Here is a 19925-nt window from a genome sequence, read left to right as displayed (position 1 = left end):
TTCAAAATCGCAATCGCTTTCAGACATTTTACACAACCTCTCACGACCAAAGTCTGTACACATGTGCTCAGTTCGCAGGTAAACACAGAACTGCTCCCAGTCTGTTTGGCTTGAATGACGTCACGATGACGGTCCTTTGACGGTAAAAGTGCGCATAAGTGAGATGTAAACAAACCTTCGGAACTTGCGCAAACCAGTATATTTTAGCTGTTTTATTCAATTTTAGGTTGCAAATTAGACACCAGGAATACTGAATTCGCTTTTTGGGTCATTCTTCTAGAAAATAAAGTTGATATTCTACGTTCCACCTCCGACCCTTGCCTATGACCTTTAAATTGAATCATGGTGAAGCAGGAAAAAATACCAGAGAATTTAGAGCCATATGGCCCTAAATTCATTAATTGTTCTATTAGAAAAAAACCCTAATAAAATTGGAAGTCTGTGATTCGAATTCAGTAGCTTACAGTCCACTAAACAAAAATAATTGGGTGTCAGGGAAAATTCTTTTTATGACCTACACTTGAAAAATCTGAAAGGCAGTCTACCTTTAAATGAATTCTCTAAAAGGGAAAGGGGCGGCATGGTGGTGTAGTGGTTAGTACTGTTGCCTCACAGCAAGAAGGTCCTGGGTTCGAGCCCCGTGGCCGGCGAGGGCCTTTCTGTGTGGAGTTTGCATGTTCTCCCCGTGTCCGTGTGGGTTTCCTCCGGGTGCTCCGGTTTCTCCCACAGTCCAAAGACATGCAGGTTAGGTTAACTGGTGACTCTAAATTGACTGTAGGTGTGAATGGTTGTCTGTGTCTATGTGTCAGCCCTGTGATGACCTGGCGACTTGTCCAGGGTGTACCCCGCCTTTCGCCTGTAGTCAGCTGGGATAGCCTCCAGCTTGCCTGTGACCCTGTAGAACAGGATAAGCGGCTACAGATAATGGATGGATGGAAAATACGAAGGTTCACCTTTTACCAATATATGAATTTTGATTTTTTTTTTGTGCTGCACAATTATATTTTCTATTATCTGACATCATACTAATTAATATAAAAAATATGAGTTCATAGCCCGCTTTTTGCCAAAACATAAATCGTACAACTAAACAAATCAAAGCACGTAACTGAATAAAGTAATGCACTTGGACGAGTCCGTGGCAAGATTTCTTGGAAAATATTCCAATTGCTGGACTAAAAAGCCAAATATTTAGTTCATAGCTTTTGATTAATTTGGGAGCCTGCTCTCACCCGGGGCCCTGGGCTACAGCCAGAGAGAGTGTCATTATAACTACAATATATGTTTCACAAAAGCAATTAAGACATGTAAATTCAAAGCTTCTCCTTCTCACTTTGACTGACATTAAAAACATCTAGAAAGGGTCAATTAAATGCCATGACGTCCCCAAAATGTCGCCATCAATTCAAGTCCTTTATTTGTTTTTCCCTTACTAAGAGTCATTCTGGGAAAAGGGAATTGAGCTAAATGCACTTTTAGCTGGTAAAGTGTGTCAGGGTGCAACACAGAACCCCAAGAGCCGATGAACTGGAACCAAGCCAACATCTGTGGATGCAATCACTGACCACCAAGGCACTCGGTATAAACACACCAACACGATTGGACTACATGTGTGATCCTATGCTGAAGTAAAGTCAAGACTATGTCTTTGTTCAAACATTTATACAGTATTTTCAGCTTATAGGATAACTGTTTATAAAATGATTTTGAATCTGTCACATCTGGGCATTTCATCTGTTGGAATTTCAACATGTATGGTTTGTCTGAAAAAGGAACACTATATGATTTGACGAAAGGAAACCATTCCACTTGACAAAAGATCCATTTCATATGAAATGAATTGATTGTTTCCCTGCATAAACACTATTTACTGTAAGACAAAAAAAAAAAAAGCCATATTCCTGACTTCAATTCCTGACGTCGGAGGCCCAGAGAAATATAAAAGCAGAGGAGGGGACTGGAAGCAAGTCACAAGCAGGCAAACACCCACACAGTTCGAACCTGCCAAAGGAGAAAACCAAATATGTTAATATCTCTATTTCTTCTTCTGCTATTATCTGGATTTTTTAATATAGGAAGGAGTGTGGCGTCCAGCCAAAGAGCATCAAAAGGTAAGCAGCTTCAATTCACACCGTCCTCTTAAGTAAGTGAAATGATCATCTAAGTGGACTATGAATCGACAGACCACAGATAAACACGATCACATTAACTTTTCAGTTCATCACCTTTGTCCTGATGCATAATTTTGATTTACAGCTGTTCTATTTTTTATCGTAACGCTATCTTATATTAAAATTAAATATTTGTACGAGTAAAGTAAGCTTTGAGTAAACTTTTAAATAACAATTTCTGCAGAATCAATTCTGATTTATAATCAGATTTCTTTACCTGTCATAATTTTATTGTGGCTTGTGAAATACAGTTGAGTGCAAAATGTTGCTCATCCTTCAGACAAAATAAAAAACAAAATCACTTTTCACCAATAAGTAATTCAGTGTGTTAGCATTTCCAGATGTGCCTTAATTGTTACAAGTAACGACAACTGGGGCGAGGGGAAAAAGTGTGCAGTAAAGTGACACCATCATATTACGTAAATAATATGATAGTAGTAAATTAGTAAATAATAGTATTGTCAACAGACATAATAGTAAATAGAATATGTTCAAACATTTGCATCATTCCCAGTGTTTCCATTTATTCGTAACTGCCTCCAAGATCTATTATATCACCTGATCATTTCTCAGTTATATTATTTTCCCTTGTTTTCCTGATATATCTGTTTTAATGCTACCAAATATCATGCAGGGGCGGCACGGTGGTGTAGTGGTTAGCGCTGTCGCCTCACAGCAAGAAGGTCCTGGGTTCGAGCCCCGGGGCCGGCGAGGGCCTTTCTGTGCGGAGTTTGCATGTTCTCCCCGTGTCCGCGTGGGTTTCCTCCGGGTGCTCCGGTTTCCCCCACAGTCCAAAGACATGCAGGTTAGGTTAACTGGTGACTCTAAATTGACCGTAGGTGTGAATGTGAGTGTGAATGGTTGTCTGTGTCTATGTGTCAGCCCTGTGATGACCTGGCGACTTGTCCAGGGTGTACCCCGCCTTTCGCCCGTAGTCAGCTGGGATAGGCTCCAGCTTGCCTGCGACCCTGTAGAAGGATAAAGTGGCTAGAGATAATGTGAATGTGTGTGTGAAATATCATGCACTGCCTTCTTCAAATCATGCTTGGAGGGCCATGGAAAAACTCTAAACTCTTTGGTTTAACAGCTTTTTGCTGATGCTGATTTTGCCTTTGGTGTTGTGACTAAATACACTGACTTTTTTTTTATTTAACTTCTTGGAGTCTTCTTTGTGGATCAGTTATAAACCAGAGGTAATTTTTTTTTCTTTCCCATTTTCTACTCGGAAACTGGGCGTTCAAACCGTTGCTTTGTTCTGCTTTTATGTTCAAATCAATATCTACAAAATAGACATAAAATACAAACAGAGATATCAGCTAGTTAAGCTATCTTCCAGCAGCAGTCAGCTCTTTCGCAGAGCTTTTTGACTGGAATGCATCTCTGATGCAGTTAATGGAAACACCACATTTCCATCCCAGCAGAGAAGAAGCACAATCATCTCTGGGGGAAAGCATTATGCGAACATATAAATTCTGTTCTGAGATCAGCTTTCTTCTGAAAGACACCAGGAGCAGAGGTGAAGGCGATACTTGTCTGATGCTTTTTCTGCCTGAAATACGAACCTTCTTGTTAAACCCCATCTTTATAATGAATTCCAGCACAGTCATCATCACTTTCCTTCACTGTTCCATTTCTCTTTATAAACACATAAGGCAGTCAGAATGAATGTTACACTGCTTTCAGGAAATGACAAATGAAGCATCTTTGTGACTTCCAGTAAGATCTGGCCATTCTCGGTTAACAGTAAACCGTTGTCTGTCAGAGAGCTCCGACAAGAGACTCACAAAAGCCTGGTGGAAAACTCATTGCAACAGGAGTGAAAGTCAACATACTGTATAATACCTCATGGATCTGTTTTGTTCATTATTCAATGTATGATATTCTGATTTATGGTATAGTCTGTGTTTTACTTTTGGCAGTTTTAAATATATTTTTTTTCCACAGATGAAGAGATAATAAACCAGATTAAGGGTACAAACCAGGCTCTGGCTGAAATTAAGGAACTGCTTAAGCAACAGGTAAAATGCAAACTGAAATCTATTGTGTGCCATCAGTGGCATTGACAGAAATTAATTTCAGGGGCAGGGGACTGAAAATATATTCTAAGTAAGCTGGATTATGGTGCAGTTAAATCAATAAGTGATGCCCTCGTGCATTTGGGGTGGATTCCAGACAGTAGTGTCTGGAATGATGCCATATTAATTTTCTTAATCTGACAGTTTCACTATAAATGATTAAAATAACATGCAAGTAACATGCACGTTCATAAAACTAGATCGACCTTCTTTTTCTTGTCCTGCAGTAAACCTCCAGCATTGTGTCACCTCAGCTCAAACAGCTTTCAAACAGAAATAGAAAAAAATGTCTGATCCCAATTGTATTTATTGTAGCCAAATAAAGTGTGATTAAACCAAGGATGTTTTCATTTGATGACTGGGCGGGTAATAGACAAATAGTAATAATGACTTCATTGGCATTTTATTTTACATTATCATAACACAGCTCATGTGCAAAAAAAATAACATTGACATAATTTTTCGCTATGTTAAACAAACTTGAATAAGCAGTTGGAATTGTTATAAGATATTTCAGGCTGGCATGGTGGTGCAGAGGATGGCATTGCCACCTCACTGTGTGGAGTTTTGTATGTTCTCCTAGTGTCAGTGTGGATTATAGGATTTCCGGTTTTCTCCCACCTCCCAAAAACTTGCTTAGATGCTAAATTTCCCAGTGTTCTCAGGCTAGGCTCTGGATGTACCGCGACTTTGGCCAAGATAAAGGAATTACTGAAGATTAATGTAATTCATGTAATATGAATTCATGTACAACCCCAATTCCATAAATTTGGGACACTGTGTAAAACGTAAATAAAAAACAGAATATGATGATTTGCAAATCATTGAAACCCTATATTTCATTAAAAATAATACAAAGACAACATATCAAATTTCCTGAGGACAATTGAGGAGACCAGTTGTTATAGTTTTGAAAGAGAAATGTTGTCCCATTCTTGCCTGATGTACAATTTCAGTTGCTCAACAGTTCAGGGTCTCCTTTGTCGTATTTTGCGCTTCATCATGCACCAAATGTTTGAAATGGGAGACAGATCTGGACTGCAGCAGGCCAGTTTAGCACCCAGACTCTTTTACTATTTTACAACTCTTTTACAACTTTTCTGGGACTGAGGGCTACCTGAAGGATGAGAAACTATATGGAGGGCTAGTCATTCAAAATAATTTACTTTAAAATAAATAAAAGGCTTAACATCCCTTTAAAATAAGACTATGTAGGATTATATGCTTTTAATTAACAACAATCAAGGAATAGAAACTGGCATTTTAACATGAACATTTTAATTATGAATAATCATAATCTCAACATATCAATACTGTTAGGAATTACCAACTTTTTTTTTGCAAATTCCAAAGTTTAATTATTCTAACCCTTATTAGCTAATGCTAATAAGTTAATAATGATAATAATGAACATATTCTGTTGTATTTTGTTGTTTCTTGTAATCTCATGTTGGGAAAGTACATTTGCCCTCTTTTAGAACTCTATACACAAAAAAAACCCATTCTGATATTCTCACTGCAATTAATAGCTGTTACATAAAAATAGGTCTGGAAATGCCAAAGGCACAATAATAAAAGGTGATAATTTTCCCTTTTCAACACACAACAGTTCTGTGAAAGTTAAAACTATTCAAAATCCATTCCTTAGAAAACTGCAGTGCAACAGTAATGCAGTGCAACACTCGCACTTCAAACACAGCATACAAGCTGAAACTCTTAACTGCATCCTTAAATGGTTTCACCTTATTGCAGATTCATAACATTCAAGAAATCATTCTCTAAGCATTCTCTTAATATTCTTCTAAGTTTTAAAATGCATTTCATGCGTTGATTTTTGCATGCGAATGGTTCCTAGTGGGAAGCCGGACACTGCATTGAGTCCATCAGTGCACTGTAGTCAGGGCTGTAGCTTGACACAGCAACTCTGAGTGAATCTTCAAGGTGTAGATCAGTTAAGCAAGTTCTGTTTTTGTTTGTTTGTTTGTTAATGAAATTCATGTTAGAAAACGCTGACTCTCAGAGATACGTCGAACCAAACAGATGCAACTTTCAAGGCTACTGTGTGCACACCTTTGTATTTTTCTGAGTCCACAAGATACCAGAAGTCTGAGGATCCCTGGTGGGCTTTGAGAGTAATGTCGTTTTGCAGCGTAATGATTTCCATTTCACTCTCATCAGCATTCAAGTTGAATATTTCACCGAGTTGTTCAGAAATGTATGTGATGTCGCATTGCATGAAAGGATTAGCAGTGAATGCAACACAAAGCTGCAGTTTATCAAAGTCATGAAATCTTTCTTCAAACTCTTGCTCAAGCCTAGATATTAACTGTACTTGTGTACTTTTCTACAGCCCCATCTAAGGCTACAGATGCAGGGGCATTTCCATTCAAAACTGACTGCACAGATGAAAAGTGCAAGAATTTCTTACTTTGCAAATGCACAGAGAAAATGTTCAACTTTGCTCTGAATGCGTTCACAGCACTGATCATGTCCGATACAGTCTTACCTTCGCCTTGCAGTTCACAGTTCAAGTGATTCAGTTTCCCTGTGATCTCATCTCATCTCATTATCTCTAGCCGCTTTATCCTTCTACAGGGTCGCAGGCAAGCTGGAGCCTATCCCAGCTGACTACGGGCGAAAGGCGGGGTACACCCTGGACAAGTCGCCAGGTCATCACAGGGCTGACGCATAGACACAGACAACCATTCACACTCACATTCACACCTACGGTCAATTTAGAGTCACCAGTTAACCTAACCTGCATGTCTTTGGACTGTGGGGGAAACCGGAGCACCCGGAGGAAACCCACGCGGACACGGGGAGAACATGCAAACTCCACACAGAAAGGCCCTCGCCGGCCCCGGGGCTCGAACCCGGACCTTCTTGCTGTGAGGCGACAGCGCTAACCACTACACCACCGTGCCGCCCAGTTTCCCTGTGATGTCTGTCAGAAAGGCAAGGTCAAGCACCCACTCAGTGTCCCGGAGCAAAGTAGTGTCCTGCCCTTTGGATTCCATGAACTCTTTGATTTCGTCCAGAAGTGACAAAAAGCGCTGCAGAACTCAACCCCTGCTGAGCCATCATATCTTTGTGTGCAGCAAGAGGTCACCGTTCTCAGCTGACAGCTCCTCCAGAAGAAGTTTGAATGCCTGGTGTTGTGTGGCATTCGCATGGATACTGTTGACAATCTTCACGACTGGAGTCATGACGTGATCAAAACCCATCACTTTGGCACAAATTGCCTGCTGATGATTGACAGTGGTAACTGAGGAAACGGGGAAAATCTGGATCGCTTCTGCAGTGCGCAATAAGACCAGAATGACGGCCAGTCATCGCGGGGACTCCGTCGGTAGTTACCGATACCAACTTTTGAAGTGGGATGTTTTTCTCTGTAAAATAGCGCTTTATGGCCTCGTAGATGTCAACAGCCCTTGTTGTGGTTTTCAGGGGCAGCAAAGAAAGCATCTCCTCCTTCACAGTGAAATCACTGAACACCATTCTGACGAAGACCATCAGCTGTGCCGTGCTGGTTTTATCCACCGACTCGTCACATTGGATGCTAAAGTACTTGCATGTACCCATGTCACCATTCAGCTGTTCCACCAAGTTAGTGGACATTGCTGATACTCTCCTGGCGATGGTGTTGGCACTTAGCTGAACAGCCGCGATGGCAGTGAGGATCTCCTTCCCATTCTTGTGATCTTTAAACAAAGTGTCTGCAACCACTGACATCACCCCTTTGACCACCTCTCCGTCCGAAAATGCCTTTTTGTGCTTAGCCAGGTAGTGAGCTGCTCTGAAGGAAGCTTCCGTAGCCGCTTTTGATTGCTTTGCTGGCTTGGTGAAAAAAGACTGTTGTCTGCCCAAAGCTGCCTTGAGGTCACGAGTCTTTTGGGCATGTAATGCGCTGCCTGGAGGGTAGCTGGCATCAAACGTTCTGTGGCATGTAGAAAAACGTCTCTCCACATTGTGTCTCTTAGCCAAGGCTACGGCAGCTCCACAGATCAGACACACACAACGTTCACCAACTTGAGTAAAGAAGAACTCTTTCTCCCATTCATCCTGAAAGTGGTAAGTCTTCTTTTTCTTGCTCTCCGACATCATATTTAAACACTTTCACCAAACTACCTTTACAGAAAATTTACAACTTATTGCACTGTGTCGATCTCTATCCATTGGCAGGCTAATGACTGAGGACCGAACGCAAAGGGGAGTTGGCGCGGTGGCATAGTAGGCTGAACTTTGACCCAGCAAAGAAAATTATCTACATTAGGCTTCTATTTTAATTTTAAAACTATTAGGGGGATTTTTAGAAAATACTTCTGGATTAAACTTCAAGGTGTTGAAAGCAATAAAAATAATTTTTATTTTAAAAATTACCAAATATGATTTGAACAGTGCAGTAGTCACTGGCTATTTTTAGAACATCCATCGCGGGCACCTCCCAGGCTACCGGTGGGCTACCTGGTGCCCGCAGGCACCGTGTTGGCGAGGCCAGCTATGAAGCCATGCAGTTTTAATATGTGCAGAAAGCAGTTTGGCATTGTCTTACTGAAAGAAGGAAGGAAGGCCTTCCCTGAAATAAATTTTGTCTGGATGGCAGCATATTGTTCTGAAACAGGTCTATATCATTCAGCATTAATGATGCCTTCCCAGATGTACAAGCTACCCATGTCATGTGCACTAATGCACCCTCATACCATCAGGGATGCCGGCTTTTGAACTGTGCACTGATAGCAAGTTGAATGGTCCTTCTCCTCTTTAGCCTGAAGGACGTGGTGTCCATGATTTCTAAAAACAATTTCTACTTTTGATTCGTTAGACCAGGGCGGCACGGTGGTGTAGTGGTTAGCGCTGTCGCCTCACAGCAAGAAGGTCCGGGTTTGAGCCCCGTGGCCGGCGAGGGCCTTTCTGTGCGGAGTTTGCATGTTCTCCCCGTGTCTGCATGGGTTTCCTCCGGGTGCTCCGGTTTCCCCCACAGTCCAAAAACATGCAGGTTAGGTTAACTGGTGACTCTAAATTGAGCGTAGGTGTGAATGTGAGTGTGAATGGTTGTCTGTGTCTATGTGTCAGCCCTGTGATGACCTGGCGACTTGTCCAGGGTGTACTCTGCCTTTCGCCCGTAGTCAGCTGGGATAGGCTCCAGCTTGCCTGCGACCCTGTAGAACAGGATAAAGCGGCTAGAGATAATGAGATGAGATGAGATTCGTCAGACCTTGGGACAATTTTCCACTTCGCCTCAGTCCATCGTAAAAGAGCTCGGGCCCAGAGAAGGTGGCGGTGTTTCTGAATATTGTTTATATCTGGTTTTAACTTGTATTTGTGGATACAGTAATGATCTGTTTTCACAGACGGTGGTTTTCTGAAGTGTTCCTGAGCCCATACAGTGATTTCCACTACAGACACGTGTCTGCTTTTAATGCAGTGCCACCTGAGGGCCTGAAGATCACAGGCATCCAGTGTTAGTTTTCAGCCTTGTCTCTTGCATACAGAGATTTCCCCAGATTCTCAAAATCTTTTTACTTCTGAGAGACTCCGCCTCTCTGGAATGCTCTTTTTATACCCAGTCATGTTACTGTCCTGTTGCTAATTAACCAAATTAGGTTGGTTTTTTTCAGCATTACACAATGTTTTCAGTCTTCTGTTGCCCCTGTCCCAACTTTTCTGAAATGTGTTGCTGACATCAAATTCAAAATGAGCGTACACTGTATATATTTTCAAAAAACAATAAAATTTCTCAGTTTCAATATTTGTTATGTTGTCTTTGTACTATTTTCAGTGTAATAAAAGGTTTCCATGGTTTGCAAATCGTTATATTCTGTATTTTTTTTTTTTAATTTACGTTTTACACAGTGTCCCAAAGTTATGGAATTGGGGTTGTAATTCATGTAAAATGATTCATTCATTCATTCATTCATTCATGATTCATTCATGTATTGTAATTATTCATTCATTTTATAATGAATTAATGAATTTTCAGCTACACCTCTGTGTGCTATTCATATTTCTATGCTCATAGCTTACATTACATTCCAATAATTCATTGTTGATTTGTTGCCATTTCCTCATGTAGATAGAGGAAATTGTATTTCTGAAGAACACTGTTATGGAGTGTGAAGCCTGTGGTAAGTGACATTTTGCTTGCATTTTTATGTTGTACATAACGCAAGGGAAAAGTTTCAAGTCATTTCATGAATTGTTTAATTACTTCTTTCAAATAGTTTTATGTTTTCATTCAAACTCAAAATGTAATGTGAAATCATACTCCTTCTTCTTCTTATTATTGTAGGCATGCACATATATGTCCCAGATCGAAAACCAGGCTGTGATCCCAATCCCTGCCACCCTGGAGTGACCTGTATGGACACTGTTAATGGTATCAGATGTGGGCCATGTCCTCAAGGCATGGTGGGCAATGGCACCCATTGCACAGATGTTGATGAGGTGGGGCTCATCATAGGAAGCCAACAGTAATGCTTTTCCACTTTGACATCTCAGAAATTTATAGTGGTGGGGCTTTTGCCCTGTTTTTGGGAGATCACAAGTTTGTAAGGAGCAAAATTGTAGTGTGTTCTCTGGGTTGGAGGGATGGCATACTTTCTCTCCACTGTCAATCAAAAGTGCAGCACTAACCCATCATGAGCTGATGTATGTGGGTAGATTTCCTCTGAGTGCTGTCATGTGATGCATCATAAGCAGCAACTGGAAAAGATGTGGTGACTGGTGTCATGTGTCATGGAGGAAGCACATGTTAACCTTCATATAACCTTATATATAAAGCAAGGTGGCGGCACAGTGGTGTAGTGGTTAGCACTGTTGCCTCACAGCAAGAAGGTTCTGGGTTTGAATCTCATGGCTGATGGGGGCCTTTCTGTGCGGAGTTTGCATGTTCTCCCCGTGTCTGCATAGGTTTCCTCAGGGTGCTCCGGTTTCCCCCACAGTCCAAAGACATGCAGGTTAGGTTAACTGGCTACTTTAATATGCCCAAAGGTGTGAATGGTTAAGAGGAGAAAACCTCTATAAATAACCCAGTAGAAGGCAATGGGAAACCATTCCTGTAATTCTTCCCTAGTGACTTGGACTTGCCATTAGGCAGAACACTAAAGAAGATATAAAGAATGAAAAGTAACCTGAGCAGAACATCCATCCTAAAATGTGCGAGTCTTTGAAAAGCCCTTGTTTTTGTGGTTGTAGTGTGCTGTAAAACCATGCCATATGGGTGTGAGATGCATCAATACATTTCCTGGGTTCCGCTGTGGTCAATGTCCTGCTGGTTATGCAGGTCCCCAGGTGCAGGGAGTCGGACTTGACCATGCCATCGCCAACAAACAGGTTACTGCTTCATTTCAACATTTTTATTTAAATGTTTTATTTCAAACACTTCAGGCTCACTATGTTTAATTTTTTTTGTTATGCATCTGTGGTGAATGCAATTTTCTCTGTCTCTTCATTGCTTAAAGGTTTGCCGTGACATAAATGAGTGTGAAATGTCAAATGGAGGCTGTGTGGAGAATTCCATCTGTTTGAACACACCGGTGAGTAAATGACAAAGAATTTAAGAAGTCAACATAGCAGTATTATTTTTTTTAAAAATGGGTCTACAAAGGTTCTTTGGCTGTACTAGTTTTCTAAAGATGTTCTACTTGGAACCTTCTCTGAAAAGTAAACCCTACTCTTCAAGTTAAAGTTCAGGTTCAAGTGATTTTATTGTCATATAGCTAGTATACATTTGAATGAAAGCTCTTTGCTCCAGAACCATGGTGCAACACATAATGGTACACAAGACTACATAAAGTGCAAACATAAAACACAACAGTCTGAGATGAGTGCAGTATCAGGGTGCAGGCACTTATGGATGTATGGGCAGGGGAGAGCAAGAGAAGCAAACTGGAAACAAAGCCAAAACGCTAGACGAGAAACATGGTCAATGGGCAGGCAAGGGTCGGTCGATCGGTAAAAAGGGCAATGCAGGCAGGACTAGAGAATGACAAGAATAATACGAGAATGAGGGTTGATAACACAATAAAGGGGGAAGACCGTACCTTCGAAGTCTCATCTCATCTCATTATCTCTAGCTGCTTTATCCTGTTCTACAGGGTTGCAGGCGAGCTGGAGCCTATCCCAGCTGACTACAGGCGAAAGGCGGGGTACACCCTGGACAAGTCGCCAGGTCATCACAGGGCTGACACATAGACACAGACAACCGTTCACACTCACGTTCACACCTACGGTCAATTTAGAGTCACCAGTTAACCTAACCTGCATGTCTTTGGACTGTGGGGGAAACCGGAGCACCCGGAGGAAACCCACGCGGACACGGGGAGAACATGCAAACTCCACACAGAAAGGCCCTCGCCGGGCACAGGGCTCGAACCCGGACCTTCTTGCTGTGAGGCGACAGCGCTAACCACTACACCACTGTGCCGCCCCTTTTACGTTTTATCAGTGAAAATGCATGCATGTAGATGTATGTTGCATAAGTTATAACACCTATCCTGTTTTAATGAGGGTCAACCCACAATCAATGAAGTCAAATCAGTCTTAGTTGAGCAAGTCGGTAACGGTATTTCTTACTTTCACCATAAATTTTTATTTATATGACTTTGGTCTATAGCTGTCAAAGGCCTCAGCCTTAAAACCGGTTCCTGCTGTGATATCACGCACTCAGGGCTGGCTGGCTCAGCGGGGCAGCTTGAATGCCAACTTTGCGGTCGATTTTTAACTCTCAAAAATATATATTTTTTATTCCCATTTATGCAGCATACAAGAGTCAAGGATGGATATGCTATCCACTCAGAAATGTATTTAAAAATAAAGGTTCTGTGTATCTCCTTTAAGTAGCAGGGCTGATGAACCAGGAAACGAGTGACAGGTATCATTAATAGACAGGTGATAAAGGGTGCTGTGGTTCTTGGGTGTTGTAGTTCTGAGAAGCTATGTTTGAAGTTTGTTTAGAGCTGGTGCTCTCCACAATATTACTGACATGCAGGAGGAAGAAAACACAGAATAGAACAATACATTCACAGGAGTATAAATGCACAGTTCAGTAAAAACAGAACATGGGCTGGAAATTGTAAACTGTTTGGTAGTGTAGTAGTAGGAAGTATATACGCTCACTGGCTGCTTTATGAGCTACACCCATCCACCTGCTGTTTTATGCAGTTATCTAATCAGCCAATTCCTTGATGGCAGCACAATGCATAAAACCATGCAGATACAAATCAAGAGCTTCAGTTAATGTTCACTTCAAACATCAGAATGGGAAAAATTGTGATTTCAGAGTGTGACTTTCACTGTGGCATGGGTGTTGGTTTAAGCCAGATGGAGTGGTTTGAGTATTTCAGACACTGCTGATCTCCTGGGGTTTTCACACACAACAGTCTCTAGAGTTTACACAGAATGGTGCAAAAAACAAAACAACATTGAGTGAACAATGACAGTTCCGTGGGTGGAAACAAACGCCTTGTTGATAAGAGAGGTCAGAGGAAAATGGCCAGATTCTTTCGAGCTGCCAGGAATATAGTACAACCCCGATTCCAAAAAAGTTGGGACAAAGTACAAATTGTAAATAAAAACGGAATGCAATAATTTACAAATCTCAAAAACTGATATTGTATTCACAATAGAACATAGACAACATATCAAATGTCGAAAGTGAAACATTTTGACATTTCATCCCAAATATTGGCTCATTTGAAATTTCATGACAGCAACACATCTCAAAAAAGTTGGGACAGGGGCAATAAGAGGCTGGAAAAGTTAAAGGTACAAAAAAGGAACAGCTGGAGGACCAAATTGCAACTCATTAGGTCAATTGGCAATAGGTCATTAACTTGACTGGGTATAAAAAGAGCATCTTGGAGTGGCAGCGGCTCTCAGAAGTAAAGATGGGAAGAGGATCACCAATCCCCCGAATTCTGCGCCGACAAATAGTGGAGCAATATCAGAAAGAAGTTCGACAGTGTAAAATTGCAAAGAGTTTGAACATATCATCATCTACAGTGCATAATATCATCAAAAGATTCAGAGAATCTGGAAGAATCTCTGTGCGTAAGGGTCAAGGCCGGAAAACCATACTGGGTGTCCGTGATCTTCGGGCCCTTAGACGGCACTGCATCACATACAGGCATGCTTCTGTATTGGAAATCACAAAATGGGCTCAGGAATATTTCCAGAGAACATTATCTGTGAACACAATTCACCGTGCCATCCACCGTCGACAGCTAAAACTCAATAGTTCAAAGAAGAAGCCATATCTAAACATGATCCAGAAGTGCAGACGTCTTCTCTGGGCCAAGGTTCATTTAAAATGGACTGTGGCAAAGTGGAAAACTGTTCTGTGGTCAGACGAATCAAAATTTGAAGTTTTTTATGGAAATCAGGGACGCCGTGTCATTCGGACTAAAGAGGAGAAGGACGACCCAAGTTGTTATCAGCGCTCAGTTCAGAAGCCTGCATCTCTGATGGTATGGGGTTGCATTAGTGTGTGTGGCATGGGCAGCTTACACATCTGGAAAGACACCATCAATGCTGAAAGGTATATCCAGGTTCTAGAGCAACATATGCTCCCATCCAGACAACGTCTCTTTCAGGGAAGACCTTGCATTTTCCAACATGACAATGCCAAACCACATACTGCATCAATTACAGCATCATGGCTGCGTAGAAGAAGGGTCTGGGTACTGAACTGGCCAGCCTGCAGTCCAGGTCTTTCACCCGTAGAAAACATTTGGCGCATCATAAAACGGAAGATACGACAAAAAAGACCTAAGACAGTTGAGCAACTAGAATCCTACATTAGACAAGAATGGGTTAACATTCCTATCCCTAAACCTGAGCAACTTGTCTCCTCAGTCCCCAGACGTTTACAGACTGTTGTAAAGAGAAAAGGGGATGTCTCACAGTGGTAAACATGGCCTTGTCCCAACTTTTTTGAGATGTGTTGTTGTCATGAAATTTAAAATCACCTAATTTTTCTCTTTAAATGATACATTTTCTCAGTTTAAACATTTGATATGTCATCTATGTTCTATTCTGAATAAAATATGGAATTTTGAAACTTCCACATCATTGCATTCCGTTTTTATTTACAATTTGTACTTTGTCCCAATTTTTTTGGAATCGGGGTTGTAACTCATATAATCACTCTTTACAACCGTGGTGAGCAGAAAAGCATCTCAGCATGCAACAGCAGAAGAACGCATCGGGTTCCACTCCTGCAGCCAAGAACAGGGATCTTAGAATCAAGAACAAGTTCCTATTAAAGTGGCCGGTGAGTGTATTTTCCATAGAGTTGCATAAGTATATACAGTATGTTCCTTCAAGCTCTATAATGTTTCTTAAGTGTGCCATAAATTGTCTGATGCAAATATTTGGTAGTGTAGCAGCAGTAAGTATATCTATAGCAGCAATATGGATGGCATTCTATAAAGTGTCTGGTGCAAATAGACAAAATGTGCAAAATAAGTCTGAACTGTTAGTTAGAGCAGAGTACGGAGAACGGAGTCCAGAGTGGATGGAGGATCCATAGTATTCAGGATCCAGACTGCTTGGGGGAAGAACTACAGTGGTGCTTGAAAGTTTGTGAACCCTTTAGAATTTTCTATATTTCTGCATAAATATGACCTAAAACATCATCAGATTTTCACACAAGTCCTAAAAGTAGATCAAGAGAACCCAGTTAAACAAATGAGACAAAAATATTATACTTGGTCATTTATTTATTGAGGGAAATGATCCAATATTACATATCTGTGAGTGGCAAAAGTATGTGAACCTCTAGGATTAGCAATTAATTTGAAGGTGAAATTAGAGTCAGGTGTTTTCAATCAATTGGATGACAATCAGGTGTGAGTGGGCAATCAGGTGAGAGTTTTATTTAAAGAACAGGGATCTATCAAAGTCTGATCTTCACAACACATATTTGTGGAAGTGTATCATGGCACGAACAAAGGAGATTTCTGAGGACCTCAGAAAAAGCATTGCTGATACTCATCAGGCTGGAAAAGGTTACAAAACCATCGCTAAAGAGTTTGGACTCCACCAATCCACAGTCAGACAGATTGTGTACAAATGGAGGAAATTCAAGACCATTGTTACCCTCCCCAGGAGTGGTCGACCAACAAAGATCACTCCAAGAGCAAGGCGTCTAATAGTTGGCAAGGTCACAAAGGACCCCAGGGTAACTTCCAAGCAACTGAAGACCTCTCTCACATTGGCTAATATTAATGTTCAAGAGTCCACCATCAGGAGAACACTGAACAACAATGGTGTGCATGGCAGGGTTGCAAGGAGAAAGCCACTGTTCTCCAAAAAGAATATTGCTGCCCATCTGCAGTTTGCTAAAGATGCCGTGGACAAGCCAGAAGGCTATTGGAAAAATGTGTTGTGGACGGATGAGACCAAAATAGAACTTTTTGGTTTAAATGAGGAGCGCTATGTTTGGAGAAAGGAAAACACTGCATTCCAGCATAAGAACCTTATCCCATCTGTGAAACATGGTGGTGGTAGTATCATGGTTTGGGCCTGTTTTGCTGCATCTGGGCCAGGACGGCTTGCCATCATTGATGGAACAATGAATTCTGAATTATACCATAAAATTCTAAAGGAAAATGTAAGGACATCTGTCCATGAACTGAATCTCAAGAGAAGGTGGGTCATGCAGCAAGACAACGACCCTAAGCACACAAGTCGTTCTACCAAAGAATGGTTAAAGAAGAACAAAGTTAATGTTTTGGAATGGACGAGTCAAAGTCCTGACCTTAATCCAATCGAAATGTCGTGGAAGGACCTGAAGCGAGCAGTTCATGTGAGGAAACCCACCAACATCCCAGAGTTGAAGCTGTTCTGTATGGAGGAATGGGCTAAAATTCCTCCAAGCCGGTGTGCAGGACTGATCAACAGTTACCAGAAACGTTTAGTTGCAGTTATTGCTGCACAAGGGGGTCACACCAGATGCTGAAAGCAAATGTTCACATACTTTTGCCACTCACAGATATGTAATATTGGATCATTTTCCTCAATAAATAAATGACCAAGTATAATATTTTTGTCTCATTTGTTTAACTGGGTTATCTTTATCTACTTTTAGGACTTGTATGAAAATCTGATGATGTTTTAGTTCATATTTATGCATAAATATAGACAATTCTAAAGGATTCACAAACTTTCAAGCACCACTGTATTGTACAGTCTGGTATACAGTCTGTTCCTGATGCTGCAGAACCATCTCCCAGATGGAAGGGTGGTGAACAAATGGGAGGGGTGGGAGGAGTAAGCCACAATGCCAGTGGATTTGTGGATGCACCAGGAGGTGAATATATCCTGCAGACAGGAAGAGAGGAGCTGTTGATCTGCTCCGGTGTCCACACAACCCTTTGGAAAGCTCTGCAATCAGAGGCATTGCAATTCCGTACCAGACAGTGATGCAGCTGGTCAGGACACTCTCAGTGGTGCCCCTGGAGAAGGTTGTAAGAATGGGTGGAGGGAGGTGCATCTTCTTTAGCCGTAGGAGTAATGCAGGTGCTGATGGGCTCTCTTGGCAAGTGAGCTGGTATTGGTTGTCCAGGAGAGGTCCACTGCGACATGAACACCAAGGAACTTGCTCCACAATGGCACCATTGATGCGGAGTGAGGAGTGGTTATCACTAGACCTTCTGAATTCAACAATCATCTCTTTTGTCTTCACAATGTTAAGAGACAAATTGTTGGCCTGCACCAATCTGCCATCATGTGTCATCATAGTTACTGATCATCATAGTTTCTGATCATCATCATTGCTGAGCCCCACTACAGTGGTTCCATCAGCAAACTTGATGATTTGTACTGGTTCATACCAAGGCTGGATGTGCAGTTGTGGATCAGCACTGTGAACAGTAGTGTACTCAGCATACACCCCTGGTGGGCATTGGCGCTTTATGTAGTGGAGTTGGACCTGGCTCTGCTGATCTGGACTGTCTGGGGCCTCTCATTGAGTAAGTCCAGAATTCAGTTGCAGAGGGAGGTGTTGAGCTCTAAAAGGGCAAGCTTCCAAATCATCTGCTGAGGCATGATGGTATTGAATGCTGAGCTAAAGTCGATGAACAGCATTCTCACGTGGGTGTTGCACTGATCCAGGAGGGTCAGGGCCAGGTGGAGTGCATACAAGATCACGTCATCTGTAGATCTGTTTGTGCAGTACACAAACTGCATTGGGTCCATTGTGTGGGGAGTTGGCTTTTGGCTCTTGTAGAGTTGTCCATGAAGCATAATTGAAAATGGAGGGGACAGATGCAACCTTTGTCTATATGATATGTGATGTACAGATGATGTAATTCGAGGTACATTCTACTTCAAAAAAGCTAGAACATTTTAAGATTTAAGAGCATATTGACAAAACTGTAGGAGATCAGAGAAGTTTCAGTTGTACTATTTTGAGTTTGTGTTACCACATTAAAAATAACTCTGGATAAAAAGTGACACCAGCAACCTGATTCATGTGACTATTCTACTCAACTGAATTTTTTATTCAGTTTATGTTCAATACATTCACACTCTCACTGACCACTTTTTTCTTGCCAGCTAAGATCAGGAATTTGAGGCCACAGTGTGCAGGCTTACCTAAACTGGATAGCTGAACCCGGCGGGGGATGCCATTGTCCAGTCTTCACAAGTCCACTTTTGGTGAACCTGTGCCCAATGTAGCTTCAGATTCCATCCATCCATCCATCCATCCATCTATCCATCCATCCATCCATCCATCCATCATCTGTAGCTGCTTATCCTGTACAGGGTCGCAGACAAGCTGGAGCCTATCCCAGCTGACTATGGGCGAGAGGCGGGGTACACCCTGGACAAGTCGCCAGGTTATCGCAGGGCTCTAGCCTCAGATTCCTCAAGGTTTAATGTATTGTGTGTTTTGAAATGCTTTTATGCTCACCATGCCTTTAAAGAGTGGTTATTTAAGTTACCATAGCCTTCCAGTAAGCTCAACCCAGGCTGGCTGTTCTCCTCTGACCTCTCCCAAGGCATTTTCACCTGCAGAACTATTGCTCACTGAACTTTTTTTGTACAATTCTCTGTAAACTCTAGAAACTGTTGCACCAGAATATCCCTGAGATTAGCAATTACTGAAATACACAAACCAACCTCTGTGGCATTACATTATAGGCATTTACCAGACACTGTTATCCAGAGCAATGCTCAACAGAAACCTGACATACCCACAGCAGTGGGCAGCTCAGGGGTTAGGTGTCTTGCTCAAGGGCACTTCAGCCATTCCTGCTGGTCCAAGGAATCAAATCAGCAACCTTTTCGTCTCAAAGCTGTTTCTCTAACCTTTAGGTCATGGCTTCCCACCGACACCAACAACCATGTCACAACCAAAGTCACTGAAATCACATTTTAATACAACCCCAATTCCAAAAAAGTTGGGATGCTGTGTAAACTGTAAATAAAAACAGAATGCGATAATTTGCAAATCATGGAAATCCAATAGTTCGTTGAAAATAGTACAAAGACAACAAAATAAAATGTTGAAACTGAGAAATTTTATTGTTTTTTGAAAAATATATGCTCATTTTGAATTTGATGTCAGCAACACGTTTCAAAAAAGCTGGGACAGGGGCATGTTTACCATTGTGTTGCATCAACTCTACTTTTAACAACACTCTGTAAATGTTTGGGAACTGAGGAGACCAAT

At 41.5% G+C, this 19925-nt stretch overlaps 1 protein-coding gene across 1 annotated transcript in view; it reads left to right on the top strand.

Annotated features, from left to right (window-relative positions):
• Positions 1-19925, top strand: part of comp (cartilage oligomeric matrix protein) — a 35453-nt gene that overhangs the window by 4931 nt on the left and 10597 nt on the right. The window contains exons 3-8 of the mRNA XM_060940674.1: positions 2011-2111; positions 4116-4189; positions 10320-10371; positions 10536-10690; positions 11441-11578; positions 11707-11781. Of these exons, the coding sequence (XP_060796657.1) occupies positions 2011-2111; positions 4116-4189; positions 10320-10371; positions 10536-10690; positions 11441-11578; positions 11707-11781 (595 nt within the window). The remainder of the gene's footprint in view (positions 1-2010; positions 2112-4115; positions 4190-10319; positions 10372-10535; positions 10691-11440; positions 11579-11706; positions 11782-19925) is intronic.

Source organism: Neoarius graeffei, chromosome 15 (genome assembly GCF_027579695.1).
Source record: "Neoarius graeffei isolate fNeoGra1 chromosome 15, fNeoGra1.pri, whole genome shotgun sequence".
Classification (NCBI taxonomy): domain Eukaryota; kingdom Metazoa; phylum Chordata; class Actinopteri; order Siluriformes; family Ariidae; genus Neoarius; species Neoarius graeffei.
Note: the sequence above shows the minus strand (reverse complement) of the source record. Positions and strands in the feature narration are given on the sequence as shown.